At 39.5% G+C, this 27,900-nt stretch overlaps 1 protein-coding gene and 1 pseudogene across 1 annotated transcript; one reads left to right on the top strand and one right to left on the bottom strand.

The window, feature by feature from the left end:
* Window positions 1-12,132: 12,132 nt before the first annotated feature.
* Window positions 12,133-13,441, top strand: LOC145965666 (uncharacterized; annotated as a pseudogene).
* A 2,182-nt stretch (window positions 13,442-15,623) lies between these two features.
* On the bottom strand, window positions 15,624-16,378 carry LOC145965520 (uncharacterized). The gene has a single exon (XM_083089160.1). It carries the CDS (start codon window positions 16,376-16,378, stop codon window positions 15,857-15,859), a length of 522 nt encoding a protein of 173 aa, XP_082945286.1. The 3' UTR covers window positions 15,624-15,856.
* Window positions 16,379-27,900: the final 11,522 nt, after the last annotated feature.

Raw genomic sequence — 27,900 nt, 5'->3', positions numbered from 1 at the left:
TTAAGTAAAAATAAAGATAGAATTATTGCGCGGAAGTCACAAATATTTTAATATTTTAAATAATACTATATATTAAATGAAATAGGAGTACCGCTCACCAGATTCCGCGCCTTATTGGCTGTTATTTGTCAATTTTTAATTATCTTTAATTATAGAATTGTGTAACACATTGCACATGACGAGCGCTAAATCATCGAATCGAAATTGGAAATCGCTGTTGTGAGTACTGTTGTGGAAATTCAAGTTAGTTTATCAATAAAAAAGTTTGACTAGTTAAGATTAAGCTGCATTCACAGAAATTTATTGGCACATATATAAAAAGAGAATTCTACATATATTTTTCTATATTCTAATATATTTCATTCTTTCATAATACAATATTAACATTGCACTTTTAATCTTATAGTATCTACAATATCTACAATATGTACAATATCACAATATCCTCATAGAAAAAAAGTTAAAAAATTGTTTATGTATGATTTTAAAATACGTATATTATAAATCCTAAATTTTATTGCACACACTACCGATTAGAATGTACTTTGTGCATAATAGCGATATCAGTTGGATAATTTTTTGACAAGTTTTCAGTTGGTACGTAATGAGTGCCTTCGAAATGAGAATAGTATCGTCCTATCTCTACATTATTTATCCATTTTGGTGGACAACTTGATACAGTATCTAAAATAAAAAAATATATTTTATATATTTATGCGCATGCATAAAGAGATAAAAAATGGTATAAAATATATATAATTGTTTTAGCCTCTCTTGTAACAGCTATTACTAACGGGCCTTGAAGGCCTTTAGTTTCTTTACGTGTAAAAAATGATACCTTTCTTTGTAATAATGCTTTAATATACAGAGAGAGCCTTTATATTACTTTAAGATACAGAGAGAGCCTTTATATTGCTCGAGCACACTGCCCAACCTACCCGATCATACCGATACGCTCTCAAACCACCTAATTCGAATCGCTCATTAACAGGGCTGGCGTTAGGGGCGTGCGAACGGTGCGTTGCACGCGGCCCCGCGATTTGACCGGCCCCGCGCTATCTAAGCAGTCAAATTCATTATAATGCTAATATTACATGTGTCTCTATCCGACAGCTAATTGAAACAAGCTTATCGTATGACGCATGTATTAGGCCGATATTATATTTTTCATGCGACAAATGTGTAATAGCAAATAAATATAAAATAGATTTCAATGAAAGATAATATAGAAGTTTTAAGTCCAGCATTTTAAATCGCACCCGGCCCCGCTCAGGTTAGAACCGGCCCTACTCATTAACAATAATTTATATGATTTATAAGAGAGAATGCTACTAATATCTTATATTATACATACTTTGTGGTGCATAACATACTATATTATTTTCCGTAAGAATTATATAGTGCGGTTGATAGATAAATCTGGAATTGCCTGATTTGTAAGTATAACATTTGCAGAAGCATATGTGCTGAGTTTCACAGCATTCGCTGAGATGTGGAGCTACAGATTAATTGTTTTTTGTACGAACGCAGCTTTATATTTGTAATTCCACCCAATTACATCTAGAAAAATGATTTATTTAGAACTAATAAAATTTTGTTCAGATAAATAAATTCTCTTATTGATGGGCCTAATAGTACTTTATTAATTTCAAGCTTATTTACTTATTTGACTACATATTCCATGTCAACTAAGTGAATTTATTAGTATTCAATAAAATATTTATTTGAGATACATTAAAGGTTATTCTGGGTGCAGTAGCGAAAGACATGATAATATTAGAGCGTCGGTCACATCTCACATATATATTTCGTGCAAAAAATAAAAATTTACAATGTACTTACGTATGAAGATATCCGTGTAGCTTCCCAAGCCCGAACTTTGTAAAGCTCACTATTTCGTTATCCATTTTCCTTTTACACTATATTGAACATTAACTGTTAAACACAAAAGCACTGTTGAAAAAAATTACACCGTGCACGTATAACCGGACGAGAAAAATTGAAGAAAATGAGCTTACTCGCTATATACGCAGTAATATGGAATGCCAGGCAGCACCGAATAACGCACAACGAATAAGTCGTACACGCGCTTCACATGTTCTCGCGGCGCGGCGCTCGTCACAACTTCGGACAATAGAAGAGCGCTGAAATCGTGGTTTCTGATTTCAATATAGCATCTATTTGACCAAAAGAAATCCTTACTTGGATTTTCAATTTAAATATCGCGTTTATTTCATATCTAAAAAATATGTCTTTACATGGCACAACTATACGTAAATAAAATTAATTAGTTGCACCAAGTAACTCTCATAGCCGCAATCTAATAAAAATTTTGTTTGCACAAATAAATGTATGTCGTATTCAAATAAATGGTATTCTAATGTACTAATTTATTTGAATATAATAAATCATTTCTCTGGGTGTATCACACCAGTAGGAGGATTACATTTCTCAGTCGAAGGCAAATATACACAGAAAAAAAGGACATTCTTATTTTGAAAATATATTTAGTTTTAACATGGAAATCTTAAAATGAGGTTATATTGCGTTAATTAAAGAAAAATATAATTGCTTGAATAATTGCTTACTTGAATGAAGCTATTTTATATAAAAATTATTATAATGAAATAAAGGTCCGTTAGATAAAATCAATAAAAATTAGTTAAAAGGCTACAAGGACCAACGCAATGGTGGAAATATGCAAAAAATAATAAAACGGTTATTACAATAAAATAACCATATGAGAATGTTTATTTAATTTGAACATGACAAACGCCGCGTTTCAATCCAATTCGGATCCTTTTCAATGTCGACTAACAAAGTGAATAATAAACATTAAGATAAGATTAAAATTAACGGTCATAGGAGAAATGTAAATAAGTTTCGGAACAACGCAAAGTCAAAAAATCGGAAGCAAATATATGTACAATAACGGAAAATTTAAACCGTCAATCACAAAAAAGGAAAGAACGCATCGCATTAACGTATCGCCACAGAAAACCCGAAAGCTCGTACCGCATACCACCAGTATACCGTTAAAAACGAGATGAACGAGATGTGGGTTTTCCTTCCGGTTTTTTTGGAGAGGATCATCTCGTTTTTAACGGTATACTGGTGGTATGCGGTACGAGCTTTCGGGTTTTCTGTGGCGATACGTTAATGCGATGCGTTCTTTCCTTTTTTGTGATTGACGGTTTAAATTTTCCGTTATTGTACATATATTTGCTTCCGATTTTTTGACTTTGCGTTGTTCCGAAACTTATTTACATTTCTCCTATGACCGTTAATTTTAATCTTATCTTAATGTTTATTATTCACTTTGTTAGTCGACATTGAAAAGGATCCGAATTGGATTGAAACGCGGCGTTTGTCATGTTCAAATTAAATAAACATTTTCATATGGTTATTTTATTGTAATAACCGTTTTATTATTTTTTGCATATTTCCACCATTGCGTTGGTCCTTGTAGCCTTTTAACTAATTTTTATCTATTTTATATAGTTCAATCAAGAAAAATATATTCTTATGATTTAAGATTTAATTTCCTTGACTGGAAAAGAAACAATGTTAGATAGAAAATAACATTTTTAAATCAAGGATTATAATTTTCTTAAAGTAGAATTAAATAATTATATATTCTTGCGGTGACAATTACAATATTAAAATAAGATTATATTGTTGAAATATAAAATTATTGAATAGATAATATTGTTGAAATATAAAATTATTAAATTCTTCTAAGAAAATATTATAAATTATTGCGTATATACGAAACAATAAACGCGTTAGTTTAAGTACCTATATAAATTTTGATTTGACAAAATTTTATTTTTTTTCTATGTAACTAGACTACACTGATAAAAAAATTGATGATAAAATTGACTATAATTGCATGGTAAAAAAATTATAGTCAGGATACTCATTTTTATAGTAAATTTTACTATAATACTGGTAATATAAACTATATACGCATGGTACCGAGAAACAATGAAACTTTTTACTATAATTTATAATAATATCAAATATCATATAAGTAAAAAATAAAAGAAAGGAATAATACTATAATTTTACTATTCATATAGTCATTGTAACATTAATGATGGTAAATATTACTATATTATTATCTTCCGTTTAGATATTAATATAGTAGTAATAAATGAAAAAAATTATAATAACAGCTATATCTAAATAGTACGTGGAACCTGATGAATAGTACATTTAACAACATTTGTAAAATTTAAATTAATTTTACATATGTGGTATAAACAAAACCTTTTGTATGTACGTTGTAAGCATGTGTTTAATTCATCATGACTTATTGTAATTAATATCTCTTGTTAATATTGGGATTTTATGTATCAATTATTTCGTACATTTTATATCGTGATGTAAATATTAAGCAGTAAAATAGAAAGATAGAATGATAAATGCAAACATCGGCTATAACTCTTATATACAAATCGCAGAAATATTTGCCGTAGCGACAAGTATGTCCCGATATTCACTGCCAATACTAAAAATCTGTAATATACATAATATGTATTATAGGTTTTCAGTACTGATAGTGAATTTCGCAGGATCACGGGTGGCGTTCGTCCCGGAAAAGGGAGAAAGAACATCCTTAAAAACGGCTGTCTATATTATGGGCCCGGGATTACAGGCCCTGTGTCGACGCTACCCTTCGGAGACGGAGGCAAAAGATCGGCGGAAGAAGACCGTCGATAAAAAATCGCCACGAATTTGGAAGATTTAAATTCTCGGGGCCGTTTCGACTCCCGATACGGTGTTGTCGCGGGGCGCCGCGAAATCTATCGTGTAGCGGCGCGATTGGCCGCGTATCCGCGCACCCCTTGCGCGCAGGATTCACGCCGTTATCGACCCTGCATCGCGAGATCCAGGGACTCACTCTGATACGGGTGCTCGTGCGGTGTAGTTCTGTGGTTTGTGAAATTGTTGATAGTAGGTATACAAGGCGGGTTCTAACTGGGGGATCTCAGGGGGGTGAGGGGAGAGGGGAACCGGGGGGAGGGGTAATGACGTCACGCGGGGGGGGGGGGGGTGATGACGTCACGCGGGGGGTAATGACGTCACGTGGGGGGGGGGGTGATGACGTCACGCGAGGAGGGGTAATGACGTCACGCGGGGGGTAATGACGTCACGCGGGGGGGGGGTTGGTGACGTCACGCGGGAGGGGGGTTGATGACGTCACGCGGGGGGTAATGACGTCACGCGGGGGAGGGGTAATTACGTCACGCGGGGGGTAATGACGTCACGCCGGGGGGGGGGGGGTAATGACGTCACGCGGGGGAGAGGGACCTCCCCGGTACACCCCTCACCCCTCACCCCCTCACCCCAATATAAATAACAGCTCTCGCGGTAGCCCACCCTCACCCCTCACCCCCTCATCCCAAATCGCAAGTAATATTATATTACATGCCCGGTTATCGCAATGATAAGTAATTTTATCGCAATGATAAGTAATATTATATTACATACCCGGTTATATCGCAATGATAAATAATGTTATCGCAATGATAAGTAATATTATATTATATTACCCGGTTATCGCAATGATAAGTAATTTTATCGCAATGATAAGTAATATTATATTACATGCCCGGTTATCGCAAGTATAAGTAATATTATATTACATGCCCGGTTATCGCAATGATAAGTAATATTATATTACCCGGTTATCGCAATGATAAGTAATTTTATCACAATGATAAGTAATATTATATTACATGCCCGGTTATCGCAATGATAAGTAATATTATATTACATACCCGGTTATCGCAAGTATAAGTAATATTATATTACATACCCGGTTATCGCAATGATAAGTAATTTTATCGCAATGATAAGTAATATTATATTACATACCCTAACGCGTCGGAACATGTTTTCGCAAACAAACGGCGACCCCCAGAATCACCTTCCACGATTTTTTCTCGGAAGGAATGCAACGCGTATCAGCGCCGATGTTCGGCTGCTTCGCGCCTTTGTTTCAAAGATAAGAAAGGATTAGATAAAATATGTATATAAGAATAATTGGATGTTTTATCGCAATGATAAGTAATATTATATTACATACCCGGTTATCGCAGTGATAAGTAATATTATATTACATACCCTAACGCGTAGGGACATGTTTTCGCAAACAAAATAGCTCTCCCCGGTACACCCCCTCACCCCCTATAAACAATATAAACAGCGGTATTTCTTTGAAGAGGATTGGGCGGGTGGGAATACGTGCGAAGAAATTACATGATTTAGACTTATCTAATCTCTTTATTCTTCTTTTTATACATATTTTTTTTCTTACACACTATGTGGATTAAAAGCTAAAGCTGCCAGCTCGCAATCGACGAGTTGATCCTTGTTGAAGGTGTCGCTAGCGCGTATTACATTCGATACTTCTTTCGGATCCGTTACAGTGGACGCGATATTGGAGAATAGCGTAAATTTGACATCAACTGTCTCGGTCACTCTAACCAATCGATCAAAATTTACATCTATACATTGATCGAGATCGAACATACGGTGTAACGTCGATTCGATCATCATCATGCGTACGTATGAAGATTCGAGACTTATGAGTTTAGCGTCGTTAATCGTATGAACTCGCACTGTTAGCAGTCCAACACTTATAAAATTGTAGATGTCTTGAGAGCCGTTCCGAAGGAGATTTAGAATGTTATGACGTTGCTCACAGAGTCCCTTCCACGTTTCGAAAGATAATATCAGATCCTTTCCCCGATGATCTCTTATGGCAATCACCACGTAACTCGGCGGACCCACGTTGATACCAATTTCAAGGAATTTGAATTCCGTAGCAGTCAATGCGTATCGTCTACCTAGTATACGAACCGCACGACGCTCCAACGAAATGCTACGGGAAAAATTAAAATTAAATAATAGTAATAATAATAAAATTTGTAAAAATAGAAAAATAGAGAAAGAAGTTAAACGAAACTTACTCGTCACATTTCTTCTCAAACAATGGAGTTTTATCACGACTCGACACGTAATTATTCACGCGTCTTCCGATGCTGCCGCTGCTGCTGCTTCTTTCGACGTAGTACATTTCTCTGGGGGGTTATGAAAAGTGAACCACCAAGTGAACGGTTAACGCGACACTGATCGTACAGGAATTAACCGAGTATACGTGACGCTCATCTTCCAAAAGTATAATGTGGTGGGAGATCAATGCTTCTAACGCTTTGAAATTTAGGAGAAGGGGGAGACGGCGCTCGGACAAAAGAATTCTTAGAAACGCAAGGAAAGGATTAGGGTGGGGAAATAAGAGATAACACATATTAATGTTTACATATTTTATTTTCTTGCAATTCTTTCTGGCGTTGCGACCACCAGTTAAATATTTTGAATACATTTTGTAATGCGCAATTCTTAACATGTTTTCCACATCGCATACTATTGGTAATATCTAATTTATTTAGAGAATCAATATCTTCGTAATCTGCATCCAAGGTTTCAATGATATAGCCGTTTCCCGCATCGTCTAGTATATCGGTAAGCCATTCTCGCTTTTCAAGTCCTTTAACGTACACGACAGACGATTCTTCTTCTTCTTCTTCTTCTTCTTCGTGTATCGTACCAACGACAGCTGTTGTAATTACACGCTGAGCCAAGCCATACGGAACGTTTCCGTCTTCCCATTGTAATCCGTGATGATTTCTAATCAGCCATGAGACTTGACATCGCTCAGATTTTGTAAGCACTCTCCACGGTACGGGACTTGCGAAAAAGTAATGCGAGAGAACATATCCCTTTCTCAGGATTGCCGCTTCCTTCACGACAAAATTTCTCCCAACAATAAATCCTTGCAGATCCACAAACGTTGGTACGGACATGATGAGATCTCTCTCGTCGCGAGGAATGACGACACTCTAAAACCAACGCCTCGCAACACTTTGATTTATATATCCTGCTCCTCTTCCCCTCTCTCTCTTGTGTCGCGAACACTTAGGTGATTTTGCGTACAACGTTGATCAACGGATTGTACTGGATCACGTAATCGTGTATGATGAGACAGTACGCAGTGGTATTCGTCGGCACGTTCTCCTTACACTCGAATTCCAATCTCACATCCACGGTTGCGCTCTTGACCGATTCGTTTTGTCGAGAACAATCGATAATCACGAACGGACCGTTACGTAGAAACATCGAGACGGTGAGACTCGGCTCGAGATACTCGTATCCGTAATAATTCTTGCAGAAGCGCGTGTACGTGTCGTACAGAATGGACCATCTGTTTTTATCGAAATCCAGGTTCATATCATCGTACGGATAACATTCCGAGTTCAGATAGAGTTTCACGTTGATCAATTTGCAGTCGTCGAATCGACTCGTATCCTCAGACATAACATTCTTCCGGCCTGTTTGCAGAGCGAAGACAACGTAGCGTGGTTTCTCCAGCTGAGTCGCGGTCTTAATGGTCCACGAATGCTTGGTTGTACGCTGCAATAGCGGATACTCGTATAGATCCCACGAGCGAAAACCCATGCTGAGATATCGTCCGCTTTCCAGAGCACGCAGCATCGACAGTTTTTCGATCTCGCTCAACAGCACGTGTGGCATTCGCCATTGTATCTTGAATATGTTGATCGCAGGCTCCAGCGTTGAATCTCCAAGCAGACAATTGTTGTCGTTGCGCGATCGTATTAAGATCAATTCGTGACGAGCGTTAATCACCACGCGTTTGTAATCCTCGCAAAATCCCAATAACATGTAGAGCGGTACGCAAAAATTGAAGTGACCATTCGCATTGGTCGACGCATCCCAGCCGGCGTTCTTCATAATAACGCTTCTATCGGATGATATCGTTACATAGTTTTTGAGCGTAGTAGTTATTCCTACGTTTCTATTGCGATCAATCTCAACGCCATCGAGTTCGTATCGAATCTCATCGAACATGAATGCGACGCAATTATTTCCCAGTGCCACATCAACTCCTCCGTCAGCTGGTGGTCTATTTTTCGTTAGTTCTCCCTCGATGTATAGGAAACTCTCATACGGCAACGTATACAGATCCTGTTGTTGTATGGGTATTCTTATCTCGTCACTGTATCCGAACGTTGTATTGGCGAACGGGTTGTACGTGTGAGTCTCGATCTTGACGATACGATCGTCGAAGATTGGCGCGTCACCGATGTTGAGGATGCCGGTCATCGTTCAGCTGTTTCGCACCGCGAATCCCAAAGATTGTAAAAACGCAACGTTCGATGCGCTGAGTTTCTTTTTCTTGAATGATTGAATATTAGCAAACGTCGACGTTGTTGTTGTTGTAGCTGGCCTCGTAAAGATTGCGTTATCTCTCACGTCTTTCGATCCGTTCAACACGAGCATCTCATACGTCGCATACGTATGTTATCGCCGTAGCCGTCGTACGTGTAATCTTACGGTGATCTCTTCTCCTCGAAAATCGAGCAATCGTCCGTTCTGGTCGACAACGCGTAACGTTAAATCCGTAATGCTCCGCGCGATGATCGGTAGGTAAATGATCTGCGCCGGCGTTTCCGATATCTTATATCCCGGTGGTACCCTCGGTGAAAATTCATGTATCGTATGAACGAGTTTGCCGTTGTTGTACGCGCCCGCGGTCACGTTACACTCTACGCGGATAATATTCACGTTGATAATGTTAATCGGCATGTTCAATTTGTACCATTTTCGCGGCTCGAGAATACGATTCGAGAATCCTAGCAACGATCCAATGTTGTCGGGCTTGCTAAAGTTTATTCTGTATGCGCATTTGATCTCGCTCCTCATCGTATTGTAATTAGCGCGGAGCACTATCGGATATTCTCCATCTTCATAGTCACCGTCGTCAATGTGTTTCTTATCGCGATGTTTCCGTGAAATTGCATGTTTCAAAAATGCATGTATATCTCGCAACTCGTAGGATCCCTCGGGAATCGTAATTTCCGCGTTGTCTTTGCCAAAGTAAAATTTATTATTCGAGGAATTCACATTCGGTATCGTGTGATAAGTCTCAAAATCCGTTAGACCGAGCTCGTATGCATCGTCGCCCAAATCTACGGCAGGAAAGAAGTTTGCCGCGAGAACGCTACTCTTCCCAGTCAACGTGAATGTCATAGACATGTCGGTAAAACTGTTTAACGAATACTGAATTAAATAGCGCAATATCAGTCTTTAAATTCACACGCATCGACCGTTCGAAGAAACTGCAAGCACAATTGTCCGCAGATGCTCTGATCGTAAGTTTGAACAGATGTGTGATTGTACTGTATCTTCGTTACGTTTCGTCCGAAATATCGCACCAATTCATTCGGTGGTCGAAGATTGCCGAAACTGTCGAAATATACGACACGATCTCCCCTCTTTGCGTACGCTACCCAATGAGTACCCGGTCCTTCGACGCTATCCAAATTTACGATACCGCTCTCGTTTCGAAATATACCACCGATCGGTAAAGAGTCGCGCATGAAAACACCTCTAAAATATGGAATGCGCACATGTCTTGCCAGTTGTAGCAATTGTACGTTGGTAGTTGCGCCCTGCGGCATTTTTAGCGTCTCTTTGACATTTTTTTTTTTTTCTTCTCGTTGACACTCCTCGTCCGTATTTGTAAGGAGCGAGATATAATCCGCGACCTTCCATGGCGCGATTGTGACGTAGCATCTCTTGCAAGTGACGTTGCGCGGCTTTTCCGTTGTTCACCGCCTTCGCTACACCCGCCGCTCCACCGATCAGGGATCCGAGCGCACCCAACATTGGTAGAATCGGCAACACGCCGCCGCGTTTCGCTATCGGAAGTATTCGTTTCTTCGCCGTATTTTTCTTCGTCTTCGTCTTCGTCTTTGTCCTCTTCATACCCATACCGAGCTTCGTCTTGGCTTTCATCGCTGCCCAGACAGCTGTGGCGGCGGCTCTCTCACCGAGAGTCGAATCTCCCGCACCGATGCGATTTCGCGCTTTCTCGGCGAGTATCCTATCCGCCGCGTGTCTCTCGGTGAGATCGTTGCTCCGAGAGTATGCTATATCGTGTTCACGACACGCCGCGTCCAATGGATTGATACCACGATCGCCTCTGGCTAATCGCTTCTGCAATCGCGTGCCTGGACCGCAAAACTGACAGCCGGGAATATGAAATTCGATCGGAAGCGCGTTTATCGCACGATTTAAGAGACCGCTGCCTCTCACAATTCTCGCTGACATACGTAGCAATCTTTTATTAACGGTGGCGGACCGTCGATGTGCGTTCGCTGCCACGGCTGATTGTAATGTCGCATGCACGAACGATATTGTTGAACCTCCGAATCAACCTTTATATATTCTGGAAGCTTGTCCCACAATCGTTCCACGTAATCACCAAAATTTTGCAGTAAAACAATCTTTGGGATATACTGCAGTTGCTCGGCGGTAAGCCGGAAAATGTCTCTTTCATCCGACAGAAGGAGAAACATTTTTGATACTGAGCGGTTTCGAGTCGAGACACCTCTATAAATAGGTCTCCCCCCCTCGCGATCATTTGCAAAATTGATTCGAAAGAGAAAACATGCGGTTCGTACGACAACCTTTGACGATACGCGTGACGAATTGCGATGACAGATTACGATCAATGGGGGACAACGCGGAGATGCGCAGACACGGTACGATGCTACCGACTACTATACGCGCGATCGTTTGCGGCCCCTCGAATTGCGGTAAAACCAACGTTCTGATAAGTCTACTGGAAAGTCCGCACGGTGTACGTTTCGAGAACGTGTACGTGTACTCGAAGTCGCTGCAACAGCCGAAATATCGATATCTGGAGAATTTGTTGACGCCGATCGACGAAATCGACTACTTTACGTTCTCGAATAACAGTGACATCATTCCACCGAGCGAGGCACGTCCAAACTCGATTTTCGTTTTCGATGATGTGGCGTGCGACAAGCAAGATACGATAAGAGAGTACTTTGCAATGGGTCGTCACTCGAACGTCGACTGCTTCTATCTCTGTCAGACGTACGCGAGAATACCAAAACATCTTATACGCGACAACGCGAACCTGCTGATCTTGTTTAAACAGGACGGTACCAACTTGAAACACGTGTACAATGATCACGTGAATACCGACATGTCGTACGAGGATTTCAGTGAATTATGTCGTACTTGTTGGCAGCAAAGGTATGGATTCCTAGTGATAGATAAGGACAGCTCGCTTACGAACGGGCGATACAGAAAAGGATTTAACGTGTTCGCGATACCGCGAAACGATTAGTCGCTGCCGACATTCCATCGAGAGGGGTGAAACGCTCGACACTCCGTCGACATGGCTGGAAGTGATAATATTCGCGAGCGTGAAAAGCTTGCGAAGCAGATTGAAAAAACGAGCGAATCGATCCGCAAGAAACATCGCGTTTTGAAGACCGGTAAGATCGACGACGATATCGCGGTCAAGACCCATTTTGGGCCTATTATCGAGCCACTGCAAAAGATCGCCGGCAACTCTAGCTCAATCGCGGTGAAAAACGAGCCGGAGAGTAACGCTGACGCGAAGATTAAAACGTTACCCATCAAGCGGTACAAGAAGGAAGAGGAGGAGGAGGAGGAGGTGGAGGTGGTGGATGCAACACCGAAAAAGAGGAAACGATGGAAGGCGAATCGTTTGTTATCGACACCGCGTACATCCGATCTATCGGATGCTTTACTGGATGAACCGCCGATAACCTCTACACCGTCAGCGACAACGAGAATCGTACAACCCACGATCAACCCTGAATCACTCGCAATCGAAAATGTTTTCGAAACCACGGGCAACCCGCTCGAAACATCTGTTCGAAACAGGTTACAAACGTCGGAAGGTCAAGAAGTGTTATGAGAGCACTTGGGACCACTGGGACAAAAGTACATGAGCGCTCTCTTTAGTGGCGACGAAAAAAACAAGATCGATCACGTGTACGGTGTCTATTTCGACGAGAATGAAATGCGTCTCGGTAACAAACGATTCGACATTGATAGAGATGACTCTATAATCATTGACAAAGTGAGGTATATCGGTACACCTGGATTATACGAGTTGATCTTCAAGAGAATTCCCGATGACGTCGTATACACTGAGGACGATATGCAAAAATATAAGAGCATATTAATGGCGACGAGTGCGCATAAAAGCAAATATAATGCGCAAGGTCGATTAAATAGCAACAAGGGATACAAGTATAAACAAATTATCGCACCGTTGATGTCGATCGAATCGAAAAAAAATAAATCCGGAACGGGAGTATTCATGCCTCGCGCGATGACGCTAACCGACAATAAGATCGATTACGTGCACTGGGACGACCCCAACGAGCTAGTGGATCGGCTACGATTGCTTGACGCTTCGCACCGAGCTGGCCACAACGCTCATGACAACGAGATCCTGTCGATCCTAGAGGAACTTCGCGAAGCCGGCCTTATTATAAATTAAACGGTGTCTCGACATAACTTATCAGTCGATCGATGTCACTCGCATCGAAAAAAATGCCTATCAACAAATTTGGATTATTCGAACGGAGAAATGATGCGATCGACACAAGCGATCGTTGGGGTAAAGTGGTGACGAGTTACTTGCGTCAAAACGCTCTATGTCGCGTCGCTACGGACTATGACGCGAGGTCGCGCAAAATTCGCCGTGTAGCGCAACCTGAGGCCGATACCGATGCAGTCAACAAACTGTACGAGGAACAATGCGTTAAAACGTTGAAGAATCAACAGAAAGAATCAGACGAGAAGCTGACTGCGTTCGAGAAGGACGTGCGAGCTTTACAGACTGCTATAAACGAGCTTCGGCGTGCGATTAACACTAATTCAGAAACGGTTATCAACCTGTAATGAGCGGTTGTAGTGAACGGCTTAGGAGCGGCTATTGTATACTTATTGAGCATCTACAAAGGCTTATCGAACATCTACGAAAGGTTGTCAAACGACTACAAACGGTTATCGAACGGCTATCAAACTACAATGAGTGGCAGTGATCGAAGAGGAAACGGCTGCGAACGAGGCTACGAACGGGTCAGAAACGACTGTGAACGAGGCTACGGACTACTTAGAAGCGACTACCAACAGGGTCAAGGACGGCAACAAACGGGTGAACGACGGCAGTGAACGACTATCGAACGTGTGAGGAACGTCTATCGAACGCCAACGAACGGGCCAGGAACGTCTATCGAACGTCTATCGAACACCAAAGAACGTCTATCGAACGTCTATCGAACGCCAACGAACGGGCCAGGAACGTCTATCGAACGTCTATCGAACGACTATCGAACGTCAACGATGGATCGGCGATTGGGAATAACCGGGGAAGCGAAGAAACAACATAGTTTAGAGAAACGGCAGTTGGTGAACGAACTGCACGCATCGGTGAGAAAAAATTTTCCCCGAAGACACGTCATAGTGCGGGGATACGATGACCTGTGGCAAGCTGACATCGTCGAGATGCGTCCGTACTCTCGTTTCAACAGAGGTTACCACTACATACTCACAGTCATCGATGCGTTGAGCAAGCACGCGTGGGCTGTACCACTCAAGAGTAAAGGCGGAAGCGAGACAGCTGACGCTATCGCCGAGATAATTCGAGATAGCAAGAGATGTCCGAAAAACATACAGACCGATAAAGGGAAGGAATTTTATAATGCCGACGTGCAACGGCTCGTGCGAAAACATAACATCAATCACTATTCTACGTATTCGGTATTGAAGGCATCGATCGTTGAGCGATTCAATCGCACGCTGAAAAACGACATGTGGAAGATGTTTACGCTGAACGGATCTTACAAGTGGATCCACGCGTTGCCGCGACTCGTATCGGATTACAACGCGCGCAAGCATCGAACGATCGGTATGCGACCCGTCGACGTTACCCCCGCGATCGCTGAAAGACTCATGACTACGGTGTACAACCGCGTAAATATCGCGGGTCCGGCGAAATTCAAAGTAGGTGACTCGGTACGCGTTAGCAAGTACAAGACAATTTTCGAGAAGGGTTACACGCCAAATTGGACAACCGAGGTGTTTAAAATTGTAAAAGTGCAGCATACTAATCCCGTAAGCTATTTACTCGAGGACTATCGCAAAACATCTATCGCCGGAGCGTTCTACGAGCACGAGTTGCATCGCGCGAATTATCCGGACGTATATCTCGTGGAGAAAGTACTGCGCAGGAGGGGTGACGAGGTTTACGTGAAATGGCTGGGATTTGACAATTCGCACAACTCTTGGATACATAAGGACAATGTGATTTAATTAATCATACAGTGTTTATTTTTCATTTTCAAGAAAAAATATGTACAACATATAAAAATATACATGAAATATATAAAATACAAAAATCTTTATTAATACATCCTTTCCAATAATCGTATATAATACAATATATGAAATACATATATACATATGAGATACATATGAAATACATATGAAATACATATACAAAAATAATATTTCATCTAATAGTATAATACACACATACACACACACACACACACAAATGTGTTTAGTAACACATTTATAATATATTTTTATTGTAGAAAGAAACATTTATTTATACACCTTTCGTTGCGCTCCCATCCTTTGACATCTCTCTCTCTCTCTCGCGCGCGCGCGCTAGTTGTATGTCTCGCGATATCTTTGTTGCGCTCTCTCTCTGTCTCGCGCGTTAATCATAAGTCTCGCGATATCTTCGGCATGTGTCATTGTTCTTTCACGCTATCTCTTTCTCTCTCGCACTTAGATAGAATAAGTATAGTAATCTCTCTCTCTCTCTCTCTCTCTCTCTCTCTCTCTCTCTCTCTCTCGCATGCGCTATGATACAAAAATGTACACGGTTAAATAATTTTATATTTTATAAAGTTATCCTATAATGTCCCCACGGTAGAGTATCGGTGGTTTCGGGTACGATATACCGCTTGTCGTCGTACGGGCTCAGAGCAATTTTCGTCTCGCGAATTGTGTATACTTCGTGCAATTTAGATCTTATACAGGACTGTTGTCGCGTCATTTCGAACTCATCATGCAAACACCGCGTGTAATCGTCGAATGTTATCGTTCTCGCGACAACGTTGCTCTTGACGCCTTTTGCCTTTTTTGTATCTTTCATACCATCGACTCGCAAAGCGTACATTTTTGCTCTAAGTCCGATGAATTCGGTCATTATCGCACCGTTATTTTCATCCTTCATCAAGCCCGGCACTTTTTTATTCACGAGCGGTATACCATACGCATTGTCCGCGGCATAATCGCTCGTATCGAATCTAGCGATATCGCGCTTCATGTTCTCGTACGCATCGACGCACTCGACGTGATATATTAGACTATCTGTGTCGGTGTACATGATCTTACATTTGTCGCGATACAGGGGAGACATATACTCGTGAAATTCGTACAGACACACTTTCGATATGTCGAGTATGCACATACCGACGTATATTGGTTTATAAAATTTTACTTCCAATTTGCGCAATTCTACGGCGATTAAATTTTCCGAAAAAACGCTTCGACTATGGAAATTTGGTTTGGCGATCATCGCTTCTGCGCCGTATCGTCCATCCCACTTTGTTAATAATTTTACATCGACGCGATTACGCACATTTTCCATCGTTTTGCCAAATACCGCGTTATTCATCAGTTTATATAAATTTTTTTCAAAATCATTTTTCGCGAGTGTTCTAAACTGTGTATTTAATTCAATATAATTGCGAAGCCACGGAGATTGCGTAAATTGTAATACGCGATGTATTTTTGTAACGCGAAGGCCGTGTCGCGTACATTGCTGTAGATTACGATAGTGTATGACGTAACGCTTCTTATCGTAAAGCGTTGCGAGGAGTTTGTCTTGCCGCTTGCCGGGCGGCTTGTCGCGTGTCGGACAAAACGGTAGGTCAGTGTGCGTATCGTGAAGATGTTGCGGGTACTCGAGATCGACTTCAAGGATATAACCCGTAGGCGAATCTAACGCGATCGATGCTATGTCAAAATTCGACACGTCGTCGACCCATCGAAAATCTGCATAGGGCAACGGTTGACACATTGCCCATCCGTATAAATTATTAACGTCAAAATACATCAAGTATGACGATGATTTCGATGAGTCGTACGATTGCATGTACTTGTTATTAGCACGCGCGTATCTGTTGGAACATTGGCTCAGACCACCGCGTATACCGCGTTCGATAAACATGACCATGTCGATGTCGGTAAGCAATTCGAACGTAATCTTTGTATGCTTCAACATGGCATCCCACGTGTATCCGGGGAGAGTATAGTAATACGCGGGGTCGAGTCCGTAACTTTTGATGCAACTATCGCGAAAATTTTCAAAAATATCGGCTAATAACAAGACATCGATTTTCAGGTACAAATCGCTATATTCGCCTAGCGTTCGAATGGAGAATCGCGTCCAGATGTTCTCGGCGTGCGCGTAATCGCTCTCGGATATAGTTTCACCGGTCAAGGAACTGTAGAATGATTCGCGCGGTGGTAAACATGTATCTTGCAACCTATCTACAGAGTCGACATATTTGTACGGAAAGACGCCTTTCCGTGTTAAAAAACGGAAATTTTCTGCGGATAAATTTGGAAATTGTGAATGTAAAATTTTGAGTTTTTCTTTGTCTACATAGATAAGATGCCAATTTGTCGAGACTTGCCGTAAGAAATTTATACGAATCGATGAAGCGTAATTTTACATGATTTTTCCGTGATTTTCTTTTGTCTTCCTTACAGTCCTCCTCAACATTTTTCGTAAACGAAATATATTTTTCCTTGGTTATCGGAAGTAATTCGATTTCCCCTTCGAACGCCGTGGCTATATCCTTGATAATGAAATGTGCGTCGTAACCGGATAAATTGTGAAAGACTATGGGAATGTAAAAAGATTCTTTGTAATTTAGATTGCAATTTGAATGCGCGGGACCCCTATATCGCCCGGTCAAATGACAATGATCGCGTACACGCGTATCGTCTTCTTGCGTAAACAATTTTTCGCATATATGACAATGCGTTGCACTATGAAATTTTTCCCACTCTTCGGATGTTAAATCTACCATGGGGACATTTGTTGTTAAAATAGTCTTTACACGTAACGCTAAATTTTTAAGTTCTTCGGTGAACCACGCGATACAATCAATACTGCGGTGAGAATTATAAACGGATAACGAGTTGTCGTGCGAACAGTGTATATAATACGCTATACTATATACCTTATGATGCTGATAATTTTTTTCTTCGTCAGTCTTTGTCAACGCACATTCCAAATCGGCATAAATCACAAATGGAAGCCGCTCTTTCCTCGTGTAGTTGTTGAACTCGAGCCACTTGTCATTGTCGCTCGGCAATCGGATAGCGCAGTCGTTCATTTCCCCGCAGTCGATCATATGTGCAACTTGTCCTCCGATCCGAAATAGTGCAAGCATCTGTAAAAAAATATTTAAAGATTTAAAGATTTAAAGATTTATGCAATGCATTATATTTTATAATTACATAAACTATTTAAATTATACGTACCGATCACAGATATATTTTTGATTCTTGTGTTTGCTCAACTGTGAACTGACAAGTCGCGATAGATTTTTGATGCACGCGAAATGTCCGACGCTGTTGCCGTCTTCCACAACAAGTTCACATGTTTGTCTTTCTTGTGTTCCGAAAGACGTCGGAACAATGCTGTTCTCTTTCTCGATGCTGTACACGTTGATCGAGATATTGTTTGCAAGTTCAAAGTTTTTTAGTTGGTTCAACGTCATCGGAAACTCAATATTTTGTACATTTAACACCGTCGCGTAATGTGGGTACGATGATTCCCGTTCCGCATTCCTTTCGGTGGGATATAGAGCGGCCACCACTGCCCACGCGAAACACGCATTGTCTCTGGATTGCACGTTAACCACCGCTTTCTTCGCCGTAATTTCTCGCGGTAATTTAATATAACATCCCGCGCGCATAGAATTATATTTATTTACATTAACAGTCAAATTCTGTATTTGCGACAATGCCCAACCACTATCGCGTTCCTGAAATTCTTCCAGCATTGTTAGGGTGGGCTCGATAACGCGACGCTCGTACCACTCGTGCAAATCGGACGTGCGAAAGAGTTCACAGTTTCTCGTATTGATACTTTTATTCGCGCGTTTATCACCCGACACAAATTCACCGTTGAATATAGTGTTCACTTTTACACTGTTGTGTGTTTTTATAACGTCTTGCACTTGCTCGAGCACGATGTCTTTGGCATCCTCGAGAAATTGACGAGGTTCGATATAGTTTGCGTTAATCACAGCACCGGTCAGAATACGACTATCGAACGCGGTATCGATCTCTCGCCAAACGAGTCTTTCCGCGTTATTGTCGCCGCTGTAATCACCACCGCTGAGTATAAACCGTCTCTGCAATCGAGTCTTTGCACCTTCGAGTCGCGCGGTTTTAGCCACCAGAGACTGTCTACTTCCGATCGAGAGTCGCGGACGCTTGACACGGCTGCGTTCTTCGAGCTGTTTGATAAATTCCTCGCAACGCTGCAGCCATGCAAAATACTCGCCCAAAGTGGCAATTTGGCTGCTCCACCAGGTCGCGTTCAGTCTGCTCGATGTTTTCCATTTTCTTCCTGTCTTTTTTTTTCACACTTTTAAAACACTACGTCACAGTTTTCTACGGAGCACTTGCACGTGACTTTTGCACACGATAAACAATATCGTTCGCTATCTTGAATGTGAGAGAGTATATTCATACGTTTATAACGTTGAAAGCATAGGTTTAAGACATCTCCATGAACACAATGCAAAACTTTCATATCATCATCATCGGCATTGTCACAATTTTTTCGGAACATTATTTCATATCTAGGATATTTCCAACGCCTATACTGCGAAGGACGCAAATTGTTCATTATCGCCAATTCTACGCGCTTTCCAATATCTATACAAATACTAATGCCCAGAGCTTTGCCGAAACACAGAATCTTCCGTAGAATGCTCGTCGCATAGCAGTAATAGTTATTTCCATAGCTAAATTCTTCTTCTTTCTTGCACTCGTCAAACATTCGTCTGTATATTTTTTCTCGGAAGGAGTAAGACCAGTGATAAGCAGGTTCACGTTGGATACAGACCCTTTGTCCGACAATGTGGTTACTAGTTCGTGATACGCGTAAACCGAGTTCGCGATCGCGTAGAAAATGCACCGGTGATATTCGTTGCACATTCAAAAAAATTTTTTTACCCTCCAGAGTATCGATGATATCGTCTTTCAACAAATCAAAATATTCATTTTCAAAATAATCATCATCGACCTCATTATAATTAAAATTATCCATATTAAAATTAATTTTCCGTCTCGCGCACACTTTACACAGTCTTATTCAATGTTTTTTCACAGCGTGCATATTGGGCACATATTGCACGGAAATCTTATATACAAAGGCTTGCTACAACTTGAACAGAATCGGCCATCCATCGCATTGAGTGTCTCATTTTTATGCTTTCGAACAGCATACATCACTTGGCTATCCATGCCTTGCAATGCAATTATACACGAAAGACATACAGCTAAAGCACCACCCGTGGAATAATAAAAGTATATGATACAAAATTTTGTACTATGTACGTTTAGAGCATTAATTTCCGCAACAGACACTATTTTGTTGATATATTCCGTGAAGTTTGAACTGCAGTCACTAATGCAATCACTGTCAGCCGACAACGCGTGATCTTCTTCGTCTACTTCCATTTTTATGCATTAATCACACAAATTCTTCTTAACAGAACACCGCTATACAACCGACGTGTCGATGGGCGTTCAAATCACGTACTATGATTTGATGCGCTTCAATCCTCCTTATATATATTTCATCTAGTCCTTTCTTATCTTTGAAACAAAGGCGCGAAACAGTCGAACATCGGCGCTGTTACGCGTTGCATTCCTTCCGAGAAAAAAATCGTTGAAGATGATTCTGGGGGTCGCCATTTGTTTGCGAAAACATGTCCCGACGCGTTAGGGTATGTAATATAATATTACTTATCATTGCGATAAAATTACTTATCATTGCGATAACCGGGTATGTAATATAATATTACTTATACTTGCGATAAAACATCCAATTCTCCTTATATATATTTCATCTAATCCTTTCTTATCTTTGAAACAAAGGCGCGAAACAGTCGAACATCGGCGCTGTTACGCGTTGCATTCCTTCCGAGAAAAAAATCATTGAAGATGATTCTGGGGGTCGCCATTTGTTTGCGAAAACATGTCCCGACGCGTTAGGGTATGTAATATAATATTACTTATCATTGCGATAAAATTACTTATCATTGCGATAACCGGGTATGTAATATAATATTACTTATACTTGCGATAAAACATCCAATTCTCCTTATATATATTTCATCTAATCCTTTCTTATCTTTGAAACAAAGGCGCGAAGCAGCCGAACATCGGCGTTGATACGCGTTGCATTCCTTCCGAGAAAAAAATCGTTGAAGATGATTCTGGGGGTCGCCATTTGTTTGCGAAAATATGTCCCGACGCGTTAGGGTATGTAATATAATATTACTTATCATTGCGATAAAATTACTTATCATTGCGATAACCGGGTATGTAATATAATATTACTTATCATTGCGATAAAACATCCAATTCTCCTTATATACATATTTTATCTAATCCTTTCTTATCTTTGAAACAAAGGCGCGAAGCAACCGAACATCGGCGCTGATACGCGTTGCATTCCTTCCGAGAAAAAATCGCGGAAGATGATTCTGGGGGTCGCCGTTTGTTTGCGAAAACATGTTCCGACGCGTTAGGGTATGTAATATAATATTACTTATCATTGCGATAAAATTACTTATCATTGCGATAACCGGGTATGTAATATAATATTACTTATACTTGCGATAACCAGGTATGTAATATAATATTACTTATCATTGCGATAAAATTACTTATCATTGCGATAACCGGGTAATATAATATTACTTATCATTGCGATAACCGGGCATGTAATATAATATTACTTATACTTGCGATAACCGGGCATGTAATATAATATTACTTATCATTGCGATAAAATTACTTATCATTGCGATAACCGGGTAATATAATATAATATTACTTATCATTGCGATAACATTATTTATCATTGCGATATAACCGGGTATGTAATATAATATTACTTATCATTGCGATAAAATTACTTATCATTGCGATAACCGGGCATGTAATATAATATTACTTGCGATTTGGGATGAGGGGGTGAGGGGTGAGGGGGTGGGCTACAGCGAGAGCTGTTACTTATATTGGGGTGAGGGGTGTACCGGGGAGATCCCTCTCCCCCGCGTGACGTCATTATCCCCCCCGGCGCGACGTCATTACCCCCCCCCGCGTGACGTCATTACCCCCCGCGTGACGTCATTACCCCCCGCGTGACGTCATTACCCCCCCCCGCGTGACGTCATTACCCCCCGCGTGACGTCATCAACCCCCTCGCGTGACGTCATTACCCCCCCCGCGTGACGTCATTACCCCCCGCGCGACGTCATCAACCCCCCTCCCGCGTGACGTCATTACCCCCCCACGTGACGTCATTACCCCCCCCCCAGCGTGACGTCATTACCCCTCCCCCCGGTTCCCCTCTCCCCTCACCCCCCCTGAGATCCCCGAGTTAGAACCCGCCTTGTATACCTACTGTTGATGCAGAAGAACGTGTTCTTCACGAAGAGGACGGAGCCGAGGATCATTTCCTGGCCAGGAGCAAGTGTGTTGGTGAGGTTTTACCCATTTTTAAATTTTGAGCCGCATACGCGATTTCATCCATATCCGGCCGTTCTGTCGCTGTCGCCATTTTCGTGTTTCGTTTTCGCGAGGGTGTGCTCTAATATTTCGGGCGACTGGAGACAAACGATCGAGGCTTCGAGGACGAACGTAACGGCGGCACAAATCGACAGGGGACCATTCGTCTCTCTGGGATTCGGGGTGTCGCGAAACGCGTAGTAACCGGTATATCGATCACGTGCGCGGTAAATTCGCGAGGAATGCATTCGCTGTCGTTTGTAAACAATGTATTTTGTCGACACTCACACACTGTTTTTATGCCGGTAGCTGCTGATCGTAATCGAACATGTTCGATCACGATCGGCAGTTACCGGCATAAAAACAGTGTGTGAGTGTCGACAAAATACATCGTATTTATACATATATATATATATATATATATATATATATATATATACATACATATATATATATATATATATATATATATATTATAAGTATATACAGGGTGAGTTTTAATGGTTATATCAATCTTTTTATCATGCGGGAGGTTACCAATCGCAATTTTAATAAATTGATCGATACATAGATGTCAGTTAATTGGATCGACCGTATCGAAGGCCGAAATATAATGTATACAATTAAAGCAAGTTAAAAGCTGAAATTATGTAGTATGGATTTATTATTATTGTTAAAGCTACGCACTTATTATTATTATTATTATTATTATTGCTATTATTATTAAATATATATATTATTATATTTATTATTATTATTACTATTATTATTATTATCATTATTATTATTATTATTATTATTAAAGCTACGTATACATATTTAATATATTAAAGCAGTAAGAATACATATTTAAAAATTCAGTTCAAATTTAACACTTTAACGTTTTATAAAAACTTCATTTCAAATTCCGCATTTATTTTTATGATAAAAATTTTATTATTGTTATACGCTAAAACTATGTAGTATTTCTTCTTGAAATAAAATCACGCAATTGTTCCACAAGAAATACATTCTTATGAAACAATTGCGTAATTTTATTTTAAGAAGGAAGAAAATTTTTGCTGCATATTTTTAGCATATAAAACAATAAAAATTTATTATAAAAATAAATGCGGAATTTGAAATAAAGTTTTACATAAAACGTTGAAGTGTTAAATCTGAATTGAATTTTTAAATATGTATTTCTTCCGCTTTAATATATCGAATATGTATAATAATAAATCCCTAATTTGATCACAGTAAAATAATAATAATAATAATAATAATAATAATAGTAATAATAAGAATAAGAATAAGAATAATAATAATAAGAATAATAATAATAATAATAATAAGAATAATAATAATAATAATAATAATAATAATAATAAGAATAAGAATAAGAATAAGAATAAGAATGATAATGATAATGATAATGATAATGATAATGATAATGATAATGATAATGATAATGATAATGATAATGATAATGATAATGATAATGATAATGATAATGATAATGATAATGATAATGATAATGATAATGATAATGATAATGATAATGACAATGACAATAATAATAATAATAATAATGATAATAATAATAATAATAATAATAATAATAATAATAATAATAAGAATAATAATAAATACGTAGCTTTAATAATAATAATAAATCCACACTACATAATTTCAGCTTTTAACTTGCTTTAATTGTACACATTATATTTCGGCCTTCGATACGGTCGATTCAATTAACTGACATCTATGTTTCAATCAATTTATTAAAATTGCGATCGGTAATCTCCCGTATGATAAAAAGATTGACACAACCATTAAAACTCACCCTGTAAATAGGGTGTCAGGGAAATTTTGACCCACACGAAGTGAGGAGGTAGATTGGCTCAAATTAAGAAGGAAGGACTTGTACTGTTTTGTTGTGATATTCGCAATAATTAACGAAAAATTAAATAAAGAATATCGGCCAATCTGCGTGAGTAGAAGCGCGCGGCGACGAGAGTCGTCCCACTGTAATCTTATACTAGGCGCGCGGCGAAGCGATGGGCGGATCGCTCTCCGAGACATGATGGTGGCGTGCGATATATCGCAATACCGCGCCGAAAAATGACCCGTCCTTTTAGTGGCGAGAAAATGATGCGCTATCATTTCCACACCACCTTGCGGTAGATAGCAAGGTGCGCTTTTTTTATAGTGGTTTCCCCCATAGGCCTATTCCACTCTCAATTTAAATATTTGTGAAAATTGTTCAAAATGCTGTTACTGTAAAAAATTGATGATGACAGTACCTTCACAAAAATTGATCCGTGGTTGAAAATCCCTCGATAAAATGTGTTGCACACGTTGGTAATGATACGAGCGTAATCCGTTACACGTAAAGCGTGATGTACCGCCTATCGCGAAAAACCAAATTCATGTGCCACACGACGCACGCTAGTTCCAGGATTTTCATAAAATGCTTCAAGAATCCTTTCTTCATCTCGTACACGAAGACGCACTGCTGGACCGGTTATCCCGATATTATGCACGACACCCAGTTTCACATAATTATTGCACAACTCGTAAAACTGTACGTTCACTTGGCTTTCGGGCACGCCCGGAAAATCATTCCACGTAAATTACGGCCGCGCGATAAGTATTTTCTCCCGCTAGCCCGTATGCCACAATCATATCCGTATATTCCTGCAGAGTACACTTCATTTTCACTATTAATTTACTACGCGAACACAAGATTTTTACTAAAACCGTCTGAGCTCTCGCAGGCTGTTGCCAGAATGCATATGCCAGCAGCACGCAACTACAGCTGAGCGGACATGCGAGTGTAAGCGTACGTGTGAGCTCGGCGCCTGCGCATTATGATTACACTCACATGTCCACTCAGCTGTAGTTGCATGCTGCTGGCGTATGCACTCTGGTAACAGCCTGCGAGAGCTGAGACAGTTTTAGTAAAAATCATGTGTTCGCGTAGTAAATTAACAGTGAAAATGAAGTGTACTCTGCAGGAATATACGGATATGATTGTGGCATACGGGCTAGCGGGAGAAAATACTTATCGCGCGGCCGCAATTTACGTGGAATGATTTCCCGGGTGAAAACCAAGTGGACGTTTTTATGTGTTGTGCAATAATTATGTGAAACTGGGTGTCGTGCATAATATCGGGATAACCGGTCCAGCAGTGCGTCTTTGTGTACGAAATGAAGAAAGGATTCTGGAAGCATTTTATGAAAATCCTGGAACTAGCGTGCGTCATGTGACACACGAATTTGGTTTTTTGCGATACGCAGTACATCACGCTTTACGTATAACGGATTACGCTCGTATCATTACCAATGTGTGCAACACATTTTATCGAGGGATTTTCAACCACGGATCAATTTTTGTGAAGGTACTGTCATCATCAATTTTTTACATTTACGATACATTCAGCGTACAGTAACGGCATTTTGAATAATTTTCACAAATATTTAAATTGAGAGTGGAATGGGCCTATGGGGGAAACCACTATAAAAAAAGCGCACCATGCTATCTACCGCAAGGTGGTGTGGAAATGATAGCGCATCATTTTCTCACCACTAAAAGGACGGGTCATTTTTCGGCGCGGTATTGCGATATATCGCACGCCACCATCATGTCTCAGAGAGCGATCCGCCCATCGCTTCGCCGCGCGCCTAGTATAAGATTACAGTGGGACGACTCTCGTCACCGCGCGCTTCTACTCACGCAGATTGGCCGATATTCTCTATTTAATTTTTCGTTAATTATTGCGAATATCACAAAACAGTACAAGTCCTTCCTTTTTAATTTGAGCCAATCCACCTCCTCACTTCGTGTCAAAATTTCCCTGACACCCTGTATATATATATACATATATATATATATATATATGTGTATATATATATATATATATATATATATATATATATATATATATATATATATAGACACACACACACACACACACACACACACACACACACACACACACACATAAAAAATACATTGTGCATGTGTACACACACACACACACACACACACACACACACACACACACACACATATACATGCACAATGTATTTTTTTCTCTGACACTTTTATATATAAATTATATTTTTATGAAATACTTATTTAATACATATTATATTAAATACATATTGAAGTCTTTGAAAAAAGTGAGCAGTTTTGCAAATATACATTATAAAGTATTTTTTATTAAAAGAAACTTCTATTTTAATAAATATTAATAAATATAATTTGCTTCTCGTAATTGTTCTGTATTTAATATTATAGGTTTCACTTCAATTTTTTCTATAGCATAATGTTACATTCTTACGAAGAAAAATTGGAAAAATGGGGTCTTTCAAAATATATACAAAAATTTAAAGATTTTAATTATTTTTATTAACCTTTTATTGCAATTGCTAAAACATAATTATGATGTTGTATTTTTTATTTGTTTAGATGAGAATATAGATGAACAGGCATTTCTACATATGCCTGAATATATGGTAAAAGAATTAATCCCTACAATTGGAAAGCGTTTTTGTTTTCTTGAAAATCGTCAAAAATTATTGAAATTTGAAAAGGAAGATTCAGTATCGGTAAGATAATTTATACTTTCTAAGATATCCTACTTCTATTAGAATTAATAATTTTTATAAAGTTCAGATATAAATTGATGTCAAATTATATTTTGTCTTTTTTTTATAGTCATTCTTATAAATATTTCATTATTAATAAATTCTTTATAAATTAATTTATAAATATTATCGGTGTAGGAAACTTCAACGGATTTAGGTACAAGTGAAATCGAAGAAACTGTCAGTATAGCTAGCTGTTCTTCCAAGGAATCGTTTAACAATCGTGGACAAGTATGCATTTTTATGAACTTTGCAATTATAATCTTATAACTTTATTGAGTTTAACTTTTCCAAAATAAATAAATAAAAATAGAAGTTGGAAAGTATTATGTAATTTTAATACTTTGTATTATTCTAATATTTTTTATTCAGGCTCTAAAAGAATTGCTTTCCGAATCCAGTTGTGGTCGAAAAATATTGACACAAACACGATTGACTGCATCAGACCGTAATAAAATAAGTCATCTTATTATA

The sequence above is a fragment of the Camponotus vicinus genome, unplaced genomic scaffold (assembly GCF_025532165.1).
Source record: "Camponotus vicinus isolate PSW18456_S1 unplaced genomic scaffold, iyCamVici1.0 SCAF_14, whole genome shotgun sequence".
NCBI classification, from domain to species: domain Eukaryota; kingdom Metazoa; phylum Arthropoda; class Insecta; order Hymenoptera; family Formicidae; genus Camponotus; species Camponotus vicinus.
The sequence above is the reverse complement of the archived record's forward strand: the minus strand, read 5'-3'. Positions and strand labels throughout refer to the sequence as shown.